General features: G+C 41.4%; 1 protein-coding gene across 1 annotated transcript in view; it reads right to left on the bottom strand.

Annotated features, from left to right (window-relative positions):
• Positions 1-17,389, bottom strand: part of LOC139401164 (low-density lipoprotein receptor-related protein 1B-like) — a 430,219-nt gene that overhangs the window by 124,549 nt on the left and 288,281 nt on the right. Inside the window, exons 33-35 of the mRNA XM_071145604.1 lie at positions 1,936-2,076; positions 1,622-1,747; positions 1,073-1,204 (exon numbers count right to left, since the gene is read on the bottom strand). Coding sequence (XP_071001705.1) covers positions 1,073-1,204; positions 1,622-1,747; positions 1,936-2,076 — 399 coding nt within the window. The remainder of the gene's footprint in view (positions 1-1,072; positions 1,205-1,621; positions 1,748-1,935; positions 2,077-17,389) is intronic.

The raw sequence follows: 17,389 nt of genomic DNA, 5'->3' as shown, positions 1-17,389 counted from the left end.
GTACCGGTACCCCCTGTACATAGCCTCATTATTGTTATTTTACTGCTGCTGTTTAATTATTTGTTACTTTTGTTACTTAAGGGCTTGTAAGTAAGCATTTTACTATAAGGTACTATACCTGTTGTATTCGGCGTATGTGACAAATACAATTTGATTTGTTTTCCATGTCACAATACGTTGACAAATTGCATTGAAACAATGTTGAATCAACCAGTTTGTGACCAGTGGGATCCTATTCTATCAAATGTGGGCAGGTAACAGCTTTCCCCTCCACTCTTATCTCTAAATCATGTGATATTTTTGTAAACAAAGGTTTTATGCAACACTTACAATGCTACTGTGCGTGCATGTGCTAGATAAAGCTTATCTTTCCCAGTAGGCCTATATGGGTGTTGTCATCAATGAGTGTTGTGGCAACATATACAGTATATGAAGCATAACTAGCCCTTAGTTTATTAATTTGACAGTGCATGTTCAAGCACTTGTCAGTGTAATAAATCCACCATATTTAGAACATGAATTATGCAAGAGAAAACCCATTATATGACAAATGCCAGCACAAGCCATTGGGTTAATCCATTACCATTTCCTTGTTACCTTCATTTGATACAATATCTGGGGAATTGCTTTGTGTCAGGCATGGTTCAGGGGCATGTGGAGAAACGGTTGGTGTTTCTCATGAGTCTCTATTAACATGGACTTATTACTCTTTCATCTGTGCAGCCCTCAACAGCACCACTAACCATTATTCAACAGGGTTAGAGAGAATACTACAATAAAGGTTTTTCTCTCTCTCATTTTTTTGCGTCTCTCTATCCCTCTCTATTTCTCCCTTTCTCTCGCCATTTTTCTCTTGATTACAAACTGCCATTTGGAGTAAGTTGTACGTATGAAGCGGAAGATGTCATGCAGGGAACACTATAAAGGGGTCATAAAATCAATGAACTGTAGGTTTAACTGTTGACTGAGGGGATGTAGTTAATGACTGTGTCCCCACTCTTATTTATTATGATCTGAGATCAGCAGTCCTACTCTGAGACGCTTTGTGAATATGGGCCCTGGTGGTACCTACCTGCATGGAAGTCCACCCCCACAGCGAACAGGGTCCCAGTAATGGGCATCAGAGCCTCCATGTTGTCATTGGGGTCCAAGGCGATCCCTCTGATCCCCTCATGGATGGAGTACATCAGAAATGACTCAATGCCTACAGAGTAGGAGAGAAATTATTCCATTACTGTAACATACTGTTAGTCTCTTGTGAATGACCTAACATAAATGTTAATGGAGTGCACGCAATATGTGGTTCTGGATTCCAAGATTAACACACTGTAAATAAATATGCATAGAGTACATTTATCACAGTCAAAGTATGATTTCGTATGATTACAAGAGGTTTCTATAGTACTTATTTGGAAGCAGTGAATTCATGTCACAGACCTTGTGGTTAACTCTGATGCTAGGGGGTCTGAACTGCTCAATGCATTTCTTGCATGGTCACTTAGGTTGTGTGTCCTAAACAGCCCATAGAGCCAATAGGGCTCTGGTCAAATGTACTGCACTATATTAGGATGAGGGTGCTATTTGGGATGCACATTTAGTTACAGCAGACTTGCAGTCTTACCCTCACAGGACATGCGGTCGGTGCGAAGGCTGTAGCCCACAGTACAGGAGCAGCTGCGGGTGTTCTCTGACGTGGGGAAGCAGAGCTGGGAGCAGCCTCCATTGTTCACCTGACACGGGTTCCTTCCTGGAAAGGACATGGTGAATTGTGTATTAGTAAGGATATAGGACACCATTGTTGGCTTCATGGACATCTTTACTCAGATAAAATCTGAAATGTTATTCAGAGCACTATAGGTACTGTAGTACATCATGGTGTCACCTTCTGGAATTGATAAGTACATAAATAAATGTGTGTGTACGTGTGTTCCTTACCTCTCTGTCCCTCCCTGTCGTAGACCTTCATGTGAACCACTCCGCTAGTCTTATTCCTCAGAACCACAGGATTTCGTCCGTCTCTCTTGTTCACCGTCCCCAGATGGGCTGAATCATCATCGGCCCACCACAGTTTGTTACCTGAAACAAGGAAATGTCCTTAGAAACCCCATTATCACCATTTCTGTCTGAATTGTTATTGTGTTACTTAACCCTTATTTATTCAAGAAGTCCCATTGAGGTCAACATACCTCTTTTACAAGGGAGACCTACATATATTGCATGACTGAAAACTGGAATATTTGAATTCTGACAATGCAATAGGCTACTAATGATGCAACGTTTGATGTAGTGAAATTCTCAAATGAAAAATAAACCAGTAGCGTTGTTGACCCAAAATACTCTATCCTGAGCCTCTACTACACACAGGTACGTGTTTGTTGATTTCCATGTTTGAGTGGATCTACTGCACTGTTCTAGACTGTAGAGTACCTGCCTGGTGTTGTGCTTCTGAGCAGAAGAAGTGGTTAAGGAGAGGAGACTTGTATCATAAGTTTGGAGAGTGATGTGTCCATGTTTGCAGTGTGTGTGTGTGTGTGTGTGTGTGTGTGTGTGTTAAAGGAGGTGGGCTCGTGGTAATGACTGGAGCGGAATCAGTGGAAAGGCACCAAATATATCAAATCAAATTTTATTTGTCACATGCGCCGCGCCGAACACAACAGAAGTGGACCTTACAGTGAAATGCGTACTTACAAGCCCATAACCAACAATGCAGTTTTAAGAAAATACCTAAAAAAAGCAAGAGATAAAATTAGAAATAATTAAAGAGCAGCAGTAAATAGCAATAGCGGGGCTATATACAGGGGGAACCGGTACAGAGTCAATTTGAAGGGGCACCGGTGTCGAGGTAATTGAGGTAATATGTACATATAGGTAGAGTTAAAGGGACAATGCATAGATAATAACAGAGTAGCTGCAGCGTAGAAGGGGGGGGGGTCTCCTGAGGGGGAATAGGTTTTGTCGTGCCCTCTTCACGACTGTCTTGGTGTGCTTGCTCCACTACAGCTCTGTCGATGGGAATGGGGGCGTGCTCGGTCCTCTTTTTCCTGTAGTCCACAATCATCTCCTTTGTTTTGATGACGTTGAGGGAGAGGTTGTTGTCCTTGCACCACACGGTCAGGTCTCTGACATCCTCCCTATAGGCTGTCTCATCGTTGTCGGTGATCAGGCCTACCACTGTTGTGTCATCAGCAAACTTAACGATGGTGTTGGAGTTGTGCATGGTCGTGCAGTCATGAGTGAACAGGGAGTACAGGAGGGGACTGAGAACGCAACCCTGCGGGGCCCCCATGTTGAGGATCAGCATGGCAGATGTGTTGTTACCAACCCTTACCACCTGGGGGTGGCCCGTCAGGAAGTCCAGGATCCAGTTGCAGAGGGAGGTGTTTAATCCCAGGGTCCTTAGCTTATTATGAGCTTTGAGGGTACTATGGTGCTGAACTCTGAGCTGTAGTCAATGAATAGCATTCTCACATAGGTGTTCCTTTTGTCCTGGTGTGAAAGGGCATTGTGGAGTGCAATAGATACTGCATCATCTGTGGATCTGTTGGTGTGGTATGCAAATTGGAGTGGGTCTAGGGTTTCTGGGATACTGGTGATGATGTGAGCCATGGCCAGCCTTTCAAAGCATTTCATGGTTACAGACGTGAGTGTTACGGGTCGGTAGCATTTAGGCAGTTTACCTTAGTGTTATTGGGCACAGGCACTGTGGTCTGCTTAAAACATGTGGGTATTACAGAATCGGACAAGGAGAGGAGGAAAATGTCATTGAAGATACTTGCCAGTTGGTCAGCGCATGCTCGGAGTACACGTCCTGGTAATCCGTCTGGCCCTGCGGCCTTGTGAATGTTGACCTATTTAAAGGTCTTACTCACATCGGCTCACATCTTACTCACATCGGCAGAGTATGATCACACAGTCACCCGGATCATAGTTTGCCATTCCATTTGCTCCGTTCCGGCTATTATTATGAGCCGTTCTCCCCTCAGCAGCCTCCTGCGGTGTGTATGCATCCCATTTAGGAGTGAAGCTATCCCAACCCCCCCCCCCAGTGAGGCTCTCTATTGGCTTCAGACTGGACTAGAGCAATTGCCTTGCCTCAGACGTGACAAGGCTTTTCCATTCAAAAACCCAGCGGAGTGCAATGAACCTCACTGAACAGGTGCAACCAAGCTCACCTAACACTGAACTGCTGAGAAGTCCTCAGAGGTGTACCCAGAATAAAAGTTGGCCAATTCACCCAATCTAAATAGTGATCTATGAACAAAATGTGTTCTGAAGTTAGCAGAGGGACTATACTTTTAAATGTATTAGAAGTGCCAGTATCAACAAAGATTCAGGACATCTTTCTCAACACGTGTATGAGAATTGAAGTGTTGATAATTCAATAAGGCAGTGATTATGCACAGATGAGGTATTACCATCTTTCAGTCGCAGACAGTGGATGTGCATCAACAGAAAAATGACTTTCAAAGATATACAGTACTAGTCTGGTTAAGTGTGCCTTGAATTCTAAATTAATCACAGACAGTGTCACCAGCAAAGCACCCCCACATAATCATACCTCCTCCTACATGCTTCACGGTGGGAAACACACATGCGGAGATCATCAGTTGACCTACTCTACGTCTCACAAAGACACGGTGGTTGGAACCAAACTTCTCAAATTTGGACTATTCAGACTGAAGAACAGATTTCCAACGGTCTAATGTCCATTGCTCGTATTTCTTGGCCCAAGCAAGTCTTCTTCTTATTGGTGTCCTTCAGTAGTGGTTCCTTTGCAGAAATTTGACCATGAAGGCCTGATTCACACAGTCTCCTGTGTCTGTTACTGGAACTCTGTGAAGCATTTATTTGGACTGCAATCTGAGGCTGGTAACTCTAATGAACTTATCCTCTGCAGCAGAGGTAACTCTGAGTCTTCCATTCCTGTGGCGGTCCTCATGAGAGTCAGTTTAATCATAGCACTTGATGGTTTTTAACTTTTAACAAGGCACACCTGTTAATTGAAATGCACTCTAGGTGACTATCTAATGAAGCTGGTTGAAAGAATGCCAAGAGTGTGCAAAGCCTTCGAGGCAAAGGGTGGCTACTTTGAAGAATATATATTTTTGGTTAACACTTTTTTGGTTACTATATGATTCCATATGGATTATTTCATAGTTTTGATGTCTTCACTATTATTCTACAATGTAGAAAATAGTAAAAATAAAGAAAAACCCTTGAATGAGTAGGTGTGTCCAAACCTTTGACTGGTACTGTTTCTTTTATTCACAGTTATTTCTTATTATTGTGTATATTTATATTAAATTGCAGAGCTGTGACAATTGATTCTCTGCTTTAAAGCTATTGATGTTATTGTTTGTTTATTGCTCGGTTCTGCAAATGAAATATCCTAACCATCATAACCATTGTCAGCAGGAAAACTGCTAGATGATTATGATTGAACCCTAGCAGTGTCTAAGAGGCCCATAAAGCAGTGTGGCCTTCAAATTAAGAAGCATTTTTTTTAAACGTGTCTTTCTTTTTATCAGATGTAAATTTTGTGTTTACCCTTCATCATATCTGACCACAGACTATAATAAAGTATGATGTAATTTATTTACAATCACTTTCAAAATATAGCTTAAGTCTCAGTTGTTGTAAAGGAGAGATGGAAGGAACCCACTACAGTTCAGTGAAATAGCTTTGGGATGAAAGTCAACATTAAAAGGAAAGTAAAACTCATTTTCTGGAATCAGCCAAATTGCTTTGAGTGAGACTGACAGCCTACATGCTGCTTCCCAAACAGGTGACCTACCAGATCACCTAGTCCAGATTAGCTGTGCTTTCTGCATTCATTTGTTGCTACTGGGGTCAGTGGGTAGTGGTGATTGCTTGGTTGTTGCTAATCATATTTAATTTAAACCTCAACCACTGGGTTTGATTCCAGGCAAGTGGAGGCTGATAGATGGATCACCCACACCGTCTAAACACCTAACCTAACCTAACACACATACAGGCATACACACACAACTTCTAAACACAGGCCCTCAGATCTCTGTTTAGCACAGCAAAAAACAGTAACACACAGCACCAGGAGTTGAATGGATCAACCTGGTGTCACACACACTGCTTTCATTAACTCCATTCACAACTGTCCTTGGCAATCATCAGGATGCATCAGTGATTGTGCAAAAATATCTAATTGTTAACATTTTTGGGGGAATTGCCATTTGTTGTGAATAAACTCGTCAAATCATCTGATAGCTACATCGACAACTATAATAATTTTGCTGCCCATTTCGAGTCTCAACATGCTGTTTTAATACTTCAACTGAACATTCTCATAATGGCGTTTGTCATGCAGCAGCAGGAATCAAATAGCAGTTAGTGTCCATTTCACATGACAGTGATAACAAGCCAGCAGTGGGCTAAACTAAACTATAGATAATCTATCAGTATGCAGGGCACTCTTGGGCAAACCTCTCATTGATGGTAATACACATGCACACGCACACCAACACACACACTCACAGTCCCTTACACACACACACACACACACACACACACACACACACACACACACACACACACACACACACAGTGTGTGTGTGTGTGTGTGTGTGTGTGTGTGTGTGTGGAGGGGGGGGGGGCAATAGATCCAGGTCAGCCGCCTGTTAGATCTCAATCTCTCTTAATTGACACAGGCTGACGGTTGAGAACAAGCCTAACCACTACAAATACAGCATTTCATTGATTAACCCAAGGCAGACCAAAGGCCTCAGCTACAGGAAGGGAGTGTTGTTTAATCAGCGTTCAATAACTTTGATTCGCTAATGGAGCAGAGAAAATGGAAAGCAGTTTTCACATACACTACCGGTCAAAAGTTTTAGAACACCTGCTCATTCATTGTATACAAATATTGAAGAAATCAAAACTATGAAATAACACTTGGCATTCTCTCAACCAGCTTCACCTGGAATGCTTTTCAAACAGTCCTGAAGGAATTCCAACACATACTGAACACTTGTTGGCTGCTTTTCCTTCACTCTGCAGTTAGACTTATCCCAAACCATCTCAATTTGGTTGAGGTCAAGGGATTGTGGAGGCCAGGTCATCTAATGCAGCATTCCATCACTCTTCTTCTTGGTCAAATAGCCTTTACACAGCCTGGAGGTGTGTTTTAGGTCATTGTCCTGTTGAAAAAAAAAAGATATCCCATCTGAAGCTGAAGAATGCTGTGGTAGCCATGCTGGTTAAATGTGCCTGTGTCGTCTGTAGTGCCGTAGTGTCGTCTGTAGTGTCGTCTCACAAAGACACGGTGGCTGGAACCAATTACCTCAAATTTGGACTCCAGACCAAAGGACAAATCTCCACCGGTCTAATGTCCATTGCTCATGTTTCTTGGCCCAAGCAAGTCTCTTCTTCTTATTGGTGTCCTTTAGTAGTGGTTTCGTTGCAGCAATTCAACCATGAAGGCCTGATTCAAGCATTCTACTCAAAACAGTTGATGTTGAGATGGGTCTGTTACTTGAACTCTGTAAAGCATTTATTTGGGCTGCAATATCTGAGGCTGGTAACTCGAATGAACTTATCCTCTGCAGCAGAGGTAACTCTGGGTCTTCCAGTCCTGTGGCGGTACACATGAGAGCCAGTTTCATCATAGCGCTTGACAGTTTTTGCAACTGTACAAGAAGAAACTTCAAATGTATTTGTCACATACACATGGTTAGCAGATGTTAATAAATGCTTGTGCTTCTAGTTCCGACCATGCAGTAATATCTAACAAGTAATATAACCTAACAATTTCACAACAACTACCTTATGAACACAAGTGTAAAGGAATGAATATGAATATGTACATACAAATATATGAATGAGTGATGCCCGAACGGCATAGGCAAGATGCAGTAGATGGTATAGAGTACAGTATATACATATGAGATGAGTAATGTAGGGTATGAAAACATTATATAAAGTGGCTTTGTTTAAAGTGGCTAGTGATACATTTAATTACATCAAGATGGCAAGATGCAGTAGATGGTATAGCTTACAGTATATACATATGAGATGAGTAATGTAAGCATTATATAAAGTGGCTAGTGACAAATTGATTACATCCATTTTTCCATTATTAAAGTGGCTAGAGTTAAGTCAGTATGTTGGCAGCAGCCACTCAATGTTAGTGATGGCTGTTTAACAGTCTGATGGCCTTGAGATAGAAGCTGTTTTTCAGTCTCTCGGTCCCTGCTTTGATGCACCTGTACTGACCTCGCCTTTTGGATGATAGCGGGGTGAACAGGCAGTGACTCGGGTGGTTGTTGTCCTTGATGATCTTTTTGGCCTTCCTATGACATCGGGTGGTGTAGGTGTAGTTTGCCCCCGGTGATGCATTGTGCAGACCTCACTACCCTCTGGAGAGCCTTACGGTTATGGGTGGAGCAGCTGCCGTGCCAGGCAGTAATACAGACCGACAGGATGCTGTCGATTGTGCATCTGTAAAAGCTTGTAAGTGTTTTTGGTGACATGGCTAATTTCTTTAGCCTCCTGAGGTTGAAGAGGCGCTGCTGCGCCTTCTTCACCACGCTGTCTGTGTGGGTGGACCATTTCAATTTGTCCGTGATGTGTCCGCCGAGGAACTTAAAACTTTCCACCCACTCCACTACTGTCCCGTCAATGTAGATAGGGGGCTGCTTTGTTTTGTTGACATTGAGTGTGAGGTTATTTTCCTGACACCACACTCCGAGGGCCCTCACCTCCTCCCTGTAGGCCGTTTCGTTGTTGTTGGTAATCAAGCCTACCACTGTAGTGTCGTCTGTAAACTTGATGATTGAGTTGGAGGCATGCATGGCCACACAGTCGTGGGTGAACAGGGAGTACGGTAGAGGGCTGAGAACGCACCCTTGTGGGGACCCAGTGTTGAGGATCAGCGGGGTGGAGATGTTGCCTACCCTCACAACCTGGGGGCGGCCAGTCCAGGACCCAGTTGCACAGGGCGACTGGGAGTTTGGAGTTTGGAGGGTTTGACGAGTTTGGAGGGTACTATGGTGTTAAATGCTGAGCTGTAATTGATGAACAGCATTCTTACATAGGTATTCCTCTTGTCCAGATGGGTTAGGATAGTGTGCAGTGTGATGGCGATTGCTTCGTCTGTGGACCTATTGGGGCGGAAAATTGGAGTGGGTCTAGTGTGTCAGGTAGGGTGGAAGTGATATGGTCCTTGACTAGTCTCTCAAAGCACTTCATGATGACGGAAGTGAGTGCCACAGGGTGGTAGTCATTTAGCTCAGTTACCTTAGCTTTCTTGGGAACAGGAACAATGGTGGCCCACTTGAAGCATGTGGGAAAAGCAGACTGGGATAGGGATTGATTGAATATGTCTGTAAACACACCTGCCAGCTGGTCTTAAAGTAATGATGGACTGTCATTTATTTTTGCATATTTGAGCTGTTCTTGCCATAATATGGACTTTGTCTTTCAACAAATAGGGCTATCTTCTGTGACCGGTAGTGTATATTCATTGTATTTTTGTATAGCAAAAATCAATATCAATCATTGAAAAAAATACATACTGAAATAAAATATTTAGCGATATCAATAATTCACATTTTTTATATCTATAATTAAATGTTTTATATTAAAATGTATATGATAATGACCTTCATGGGTGTGGATTACATTTGCATGCTCCTACATACAGTTGCTAGTGAAAGTTTACACACCCCTTGCACAGTCTTCACATTTTGCTGCCTTAAAATTCAAATAAAAAAACGGATTAAATTGGAAATTGGATCTAGACAACTTAACTATTCTTCTATGTGAAAGAAAATCATGGAACATTTTCCAAATTGTTATTCTTTTTTAAACATGATTGCGCACATTACTATGTATTCACATCCCAGAGTTAACACTTGTTGGACACACCTTTGGCAGCTATTATTTTGAATAAGATTATTGTAACCTTGTGCAACTCTAAGGGCAACATATTCATTGTTTTTATCAAATTTACTCAAGCTCGGTAAATTTGGTTGGGAATCATTGATGGACAACAACATTAAATGCTTGTCACTGGTTTTCAAGCAGATTTAGGTCAGGACTGACACTACTAGACCATTCAGGAACACTCAACACCTCTTGGAAAGCTATTCTGGTGTGTCTTTGGCATTAGAATGTGTAATTGTTCCATTGAAAAATAAAGGTCAGGGCAGGTCACAACTATAGAGAATGAGCGAGAGAGCAACCATATAAACTTCCCATTGGGGTGTCTGTGAGAGCATGGACAGCGCCACAGAGGAAATCTCTATTTAGAAGTAATCGATTTTCTTCTTCACGATTGGCTGATCCCTCCTGATTACCCGGTTGGACATGACTCCAACAGGGTCATCAGGAGGGATCAGCCAATGAAGTTGGAAATCCTACCCAGTTGACTATATACTATATAGTATACTATATACTATATATATATATATATATATATATATATATATATATATATGGAAGCCTAAAATGGTGCTGCCCATGCTATAATGGGCTTTTGGCCACTAGAGGCCTCTATCATTTTCTATGGGCACAATGTCAAATAAAATGTTTAGTCACATGCACTGAATACAACAGGTGTTACAGTGAAATGCATACTTACGAGCCCCTAACCAACAATGCAGTTAAAAAATATACAGATAAGAAAAATAAATAAATATAACAAGTAATAACAATAACAATAACGAAAAATAACAATAACGAGACTATATACAGGAGGGTACCAATACAGAGTCAATGTGCGGGGGCACCGGATAGTTGAGGTAATATGCACATGTAGGTAGAGTTAAAATGACTATGCATAGATGATAACAACAGAGTAGCAGCGGTGTAAAAGAAGGGGAGAGGGGGGGAAATGCAATAGTCTGGGTAGCCATTGGATTAGCTTTTCAGGAGTCTTATGGCTTGGGGGTAGAAGCTGTTTATAGAAGCCTCTTGGACCTAGACTTGGCAGTCCATTACCGCTTGCCGTGCGGTAGCAGAGAGAGCAATCTATGACCGGGGTGGCTGGAATCTGACCATATTTAGGGCCTTCCTCTGACACAGCCTGGTATAGAGGTCCTGGATGGCAGGAAGCTTGCCCCCAGTGACGTATTGGGCGGTTCGTACTACCCTCTGTAGTGCCTTGCGGTTGGAGGCTGAGCGGTTGCCATACCAGGCAGTGATGGTGCAGAGAACCCATGCCAAATATTTTCAGTCTCCTGAGGGGGAATAGGTTTTGTCGTGCCCTCTTCACGACTGTCTTGGTGTGCTTGAATCATGTTAGTTTGTTGGTGATGTGGACATAAAGGAACTTGAAGCTCTCAACCTGCTCCACTACAGCCCCGTCGATGCGAATGGGGTTGTGCTCAGTCCTCTTTTTCCTATAGTCCACAATCATCTCCTTTGTCTTGATCACGTTGAGTGAGAGGGTATTGTCCTGGCACCACACGGTCAGGTCTCTGACCTCCTCCCTATAGGCTGTCTCATCGTTGTCGGTGATCAGACCTACCACTGTTGTGTCATCAGCAAACTTAATGATGGTGTTGGAGTTGTGCCTGGCCGTGCAGTCATGAGTGAACAGGGAGTACAGGGGGCTCAGCGTGACAGATGTGTTGCAATCTACCCTTACCAGATGGGGGCGGCCCGTCAGGAAGTCCAGGATCCAGTTGCAGAGGGAGGTGTTTAGTCCATGGGTTCTTAACTTATTGATGAGCTTTGAGGGTACTATGGTGTTGAATGCTGAGCTGTAGTCAATGAATAGCATTCTCACATAGGTATTCCTTTTGTACAGGTGGGAAAGGGCATTGTGGAGTGCAATAGAGAATGCATCATCTGTGGATCTGTTGGGGCGGTATGTAAATTGGAGTGGGTCTAGGATTTCTGGGATAATGGTGTTGATGTGAGCCATGCCCAGTCTTTCAAAGCACTTCATGGCTACAGACGTGAGTGCTAGGGGTCGGTAGTCATTTAGGCAGGTTACCTTAGTGTTCTAGGGTACAGGCACTATGGTGGTCTGCATAAAAATTACAGACGCGGACAGGGAGAGATTGAAAATGTCAGTGAAGATACTTGCTAGTTGGTCAGCGCATGCTCGCAGTACACGTCCTGGTAATCCGTCTGGCCCTGCAGCCTTTTGAATGTTCACCTGTTTAAAGGTCTTACTCACATCGGCTGTGGAGATCATGATCACACAGTCTCCCGGAACAGCTGGTGCTCTCATGTATGTTTCAGTGTTATTTACCTCGAAGCAAGCATAGAAGTAGTTTAGCTCGTCTGGTAAGCTTGTGTCACTGGGCAGCTCTCAGCTGAAGGTGAAGGTGCGCTGAAGGTGCGCTCTCCACTTTCCTCTGGTATTTATTTAGCAACCGTGATAACACATCACTCCAGACACAAGCAACAACCCATACATAAATGTAGCCACCTATACACCTAAACATTAGTTATCTGACATACTGTACTGCATGGAAATGTGATCAACTGTAGGTTACTAACAGCAGCTGCATCCGCTCTATCCCTATGTGCAGGGTAAACGAAGCGGTAACGTTCTGCATTTATAGCCCATTTGTTTGTGAGAAAATGTGAATGGGACCCAATTTGGTTTATATTCAAACCTAGACTTTTTAAATCTAAAATTATTAACTGAAATTAATCAATAAACACAATAGCTGACAGACTGAGTTAATTTTTAATTAGGCCAAGAGATGCATGGGGCAGGACAACACAATGCAAACCAGCATAAAGCAAGCTCAGCCCTGTGAGTTTCATTGTCCAATCATGTTGCCTTCTCTGTGTATAGGAAACCCCTTAGTTATTTTTTCACATATAATTCATATGAACAAGTACAAGGTTGCTGCATGTGAACTGATTAGAAAAACTCTGGTCCCATCATAACCCATATAAAATGTTTTTACAACACACTACTCACGTCATACCATATAAGGTCCAGTTTTTTACTTGTCAGGTTACCAGATCAGGAAAAATTATGGGTCCCAGAATTCCACCATGCCACTCTGGGACCACCTCTGAACTATGTGGTGTGAAGACATACAATACGCAAACAAGACATTTTGGTTGATTTATTAGTATTAATTTGTTAACATTTCCACGATTTTTCTTTCACTTTAGAAATATGGAGTAGCTTCTGTACGTCGGTAGGAAAAAATCTAATTTAATATTTTTTTTTTAAATTAAATTTTAAGGCAACAAAATATAAAGACTGTCTCCAACATCCTCTTCAATGACATACAAGGCACTAGAAGCTGAATGGTTTAAATGTTAATAATGCTAAATATTAGACATTTCTAATATAATTATTGATATGAAACATTTAATTTGATATAATTTTTTAAAATTATCAATATAAAAATGTGTTTCTCCATTGAATCCTATGGGGAATTATTGATTTTTTTATTTATTTTAATTTGATATTTTTACCCCTTTTTCTACCCAGGTTCGTGATAACCAATTGGTAGTTACAGTCTTGTCCCATCGCTGCAAGTCCCGTATGGACTCGGGAGAGGCGAAGGTCGAGAGCCGTGCATCCTCCAAAACACCACCCCGCCAAGCCACCTGTGTCTTTGACACACTTCTCATTTAACTCGGAAGCAGCCGCACCAATGCGTCGGAGGAAACAATGTACACCTGGCGAGTGTGTCAGTGTGCACTGCACCCGGCACCTGCCATATGAGTTGCTAGAGTGTGACGGGACAAGGACAACCCGACCGGCCAAACCCAACGTAACCCGGGCGACGCTGGGCCAATTGTGCGCCGCCTCATCGGTCTCCTGGACGCGGCAGGCGGCGACACAGCATGGGATTGAACCAGGATCTGTAGTGACGCAGCTAGCACTGCAATGGAGTGCCTTAAACCGCTGCGCCACACGGGAGGACGATTATAAAATATTATAAAATTTTCTATAAAAGTAATTAAATGATTGATATAAAACAATTATATGAATATATGGCTTTCCATACTGAGACACACAAGCCAATAACACTAGCAAGCAAATAAAACTAACAGTATATAATAAGCAATTTCCCTTCGGGAACAGATGGTGTACAGTATATAATCAGGAACATATGAAAAAGCAAACAATATTACTAAACCTGATGGATACCACAGCGTCAATTTTATTATAGATCACAACAGATTATTCTACATTCAATAAATGTGGGTCCTTTCCAAGAGGAAACTGGGTATGGATTTTTAAATGAAAGCTTTGGAGTTGAGAGTTGGCTGGAGAATAAAACCAATCTCAATCATTCATTCCACACCATGGACTACAGCTGAAGAGCAGACATCTGTCATTCACCTGTAAAGATGATTCACTGGGGGAAAAAGTCGATACGCTTTTCACTAGGAAATGTCATCAACAGATCATATTTGGACACAATGTAATTTTCTTGAAAGAACATCACAGCCTTTCTTCAATTATGTAGCTGTAAATAACCTATAATGTGCGTAATGGATGCAAAAACATTCTCAGCAGGATATGTTTATAGTTTCCAGCTAAAATCTCACCTAAGTATTGAACATTATTTCAATATCAAAGCAAATTTCCATTAGGCTTACATAGCTATAAAAAGACATACACCTTAAATAATAGTTACTCTTTATTTTTTATTTTATTATCATGGGTTGGATGTCTTCATATGACACTACTGTGTTTGATTTTGACTGTGTCGGTTGTGTCTGTTCGATTTGTTAGTTATTTTGGGTTGAGTTGGAATTTGAACAAAATTGGCCAGGAAAATATATTTAAACAAAATATTTGCAATTCCATGGTCATGGGTGACATTTTGAAAAGTCACACAGCTAATGTGTAAGGTATTCTTCATGCATCTACATTTGTATTGGCATTGCAAACATTAGTCTGACCTGTTTGGCCACTCTTCTCATTATTAAGCTCCTAAATATCATACCTTGACATTTTTATGATAATTGGAAATATAAACTAAGAGTTATGAACTAAGAGTTATGAACAGAGGGTAGTGACAGTTTTACAAACATGTTTCACACACACACTCTTTCCTAAAGCTCCTAGAAATAGCACTTGACCTTGTGGGGACTAACAAAATGTCCCCAGTTGATTACATTTTTATTTGTTTACTATTATGCTAGGTACAGCTCCGCCTTATCTCAGCTCACCGGTCACGATAACAACATCCACCCGTAGCACGCGCTCCAGCAGGTATATCTCACTGGTCATCCCCAAAGTCAACACCTCATTTGGCCGCCTTTCCTTCCAGTTCTCTGCTGCCAATGACTGGAACGAATTGCAAAAATCGCTGAAGCTGGAGACGTATATTTCCCTCACTAACTTTAAACATCAGCTATCTGAACAGCTAACCGATCGCTGCAGCTGTACATAGCCCATCTGTAAATAGCCCCCCAATCTACCTACCTCATCCCTATATTGTTTTTGTTTACTTTTCTGATCTTTTGCAAACTAGTATTTCTACTTGCACATCACCATCTGCTCATTATCACTCCAGTGTTAAATTGCTAAATTGTTGTTTTGCACACACTGTATATAGACTTTATTTTTTTCTCTCTATTGTGTTGACTGTACTCTTGTTTATTCCATGTGTAACACTGTGTTGTTGTTTGTGTCGCACTGCTTTGCTTTATCTTGGCCAGGTCGCAATTGTAAATGAGAACTTGTTCTCAACTTGCCTACCTGGTTAAATAAAGGTGAAATAAAAATAAATACATTTATACGGAGACTTGATTACACACAGGTGGATTGTGTTTATCATCATTAGTCATTTAGGTCAACATTGGATCATTCAGAGATCCTCACTGAACTTCTGGAGAGAGTTTGCTGCACTGAAAGTAAAGGGGCTGAATAATTTTGCACGCTCAATTTTTCAGTTTTTGATTTGTTAAAAAAGTTTGAAATATCCAATAAATGTCGTTCCACTTCATGATTGTGTCCCACTTGTTGTTGATTCTTCACAAAAAAATACAGTTTTATATCTTCATGTTTGAAGCCTGAAATGTGGCAAAAGGTCGCAAAGTTCAAGGGGGCCGAATACTTTCGCAAGGCACTGTAAATAAAAATTATTCTGGGGACTTCTGGTCCCCACAATTATAGTTAAACACGTCCACACACGCCCTTTCCAATATCCAATATAAATACTTGTAAGTATAACACCTCTGCACAATTGTTCTCCATCTTTGGCAGAATATAAATATGCCACTCCAAGCAATTAAAATAATTTCCACATTGCTTGTTGTGAACACATCATTCCACTGTTCTACTGTAACCTTATACTGCTTTCAAACTGTCGTCTTGCATTCCGGCTCACATTTTGTGGAATGCGATAAAGTCACCATTTCTACAGCAAGAACATTTTTACTTTACTGTGCTTCTACCATAAAGTAAAACAAAAAATGGTCTTAAGTTGCAAACTTAAAAGTGTTCAATGTACTGTATATGAAGTAAATCAAAATCAAATCAAACTTTATTGGTCACATGCACCGAATACAACAAGTGTAGACCTTACAGTGAAATGCTTACTTACAAGCCCTTAACCAACAGTGCAGTTCAAGAAGAGTTAAGAAAATACTTACCAAATAAACTAAAGTTACAAAAGAATGAAAAAGTAACACAATAAAATAACAATAGCGAGGCTATATACAGGAGGTACTGGTACCAAGTCAGTGTGCAGGGGTACAAGTTAGTTGAGGTAATTTATACATGTAAGTAGGGGTGAAGATAAATGCATTGTCACATTCGTTCCAACTTCAATACCTCCGGACTCTAAGCCGACACTATAAAGTTGTGAACTTCAATTGTTGTTTCCTTATTTTCTGACCGTGTAATTGTTTAAACTTGCAGCGAGGGTGAGGCGCGCTTGTTCGTTTGCTGAGAAATGCGGAAGGCCTGCATTATGATCACTAAATACGGTGCATCAAAGGAGAATGAATCTTCCTTTGACAACGCTTCTGACCGTCAACACCAAGTTAAAACAGCAACCTTCTGCCACTGCTTCTCATTATCACTCCTGCCAAACAGACTTGTGTCTTTGTACAGCAAGAGGTTTCATCCCAATTGTCCAGATTTTAACTGTTAGGACGTGTAGATATTTGAAATGTGTATCCTGAATCCAAAATGGTGTAGTGAGAGTAATGCAATTATGAAGCCAGATGCTGTGTGCTGAAGTCCTTTTCCATCTGGTCTTAAATCAATCACATCAACAACCTCCACTTTGATGTTTGGAATGTATGTTCCTTTCATCCTCTCAGGCCAAACGTTACATTCCTCTTTGTTTTAAGTCCTACCATGTGGCTGACTAGTAGCCAGTGGAGGAAAAATAATGGAGAATAATAACTTTATAGTTCCAAAGTATTTCTATTCCCACTATGCATTTATTGAAAAAGTTTCATTCAC

The sequence above is a fragment of the Oncorhynchus clarkii genome, chromosome 3, assembly GCF_045791955.1.
Source record: "Oncorhynchus clarkii lewisi isolate Uvic-CL-2024 chromosome 3, UVic_Ocla_1.0, whole genome shotgun sequence".
Lineage (NCBI taxonomy): Eukaryota > Metazoa > Chordata > Actinopteri > Salmoniformes > Salmonidae > Oncorhynchus > Oncorhynchus clarkii.
The sequence above is the reverse complement of the archived record's forward strand: the minus strand, read 5'-3'. Positions and strand labels throughout refer to the sequence as shown.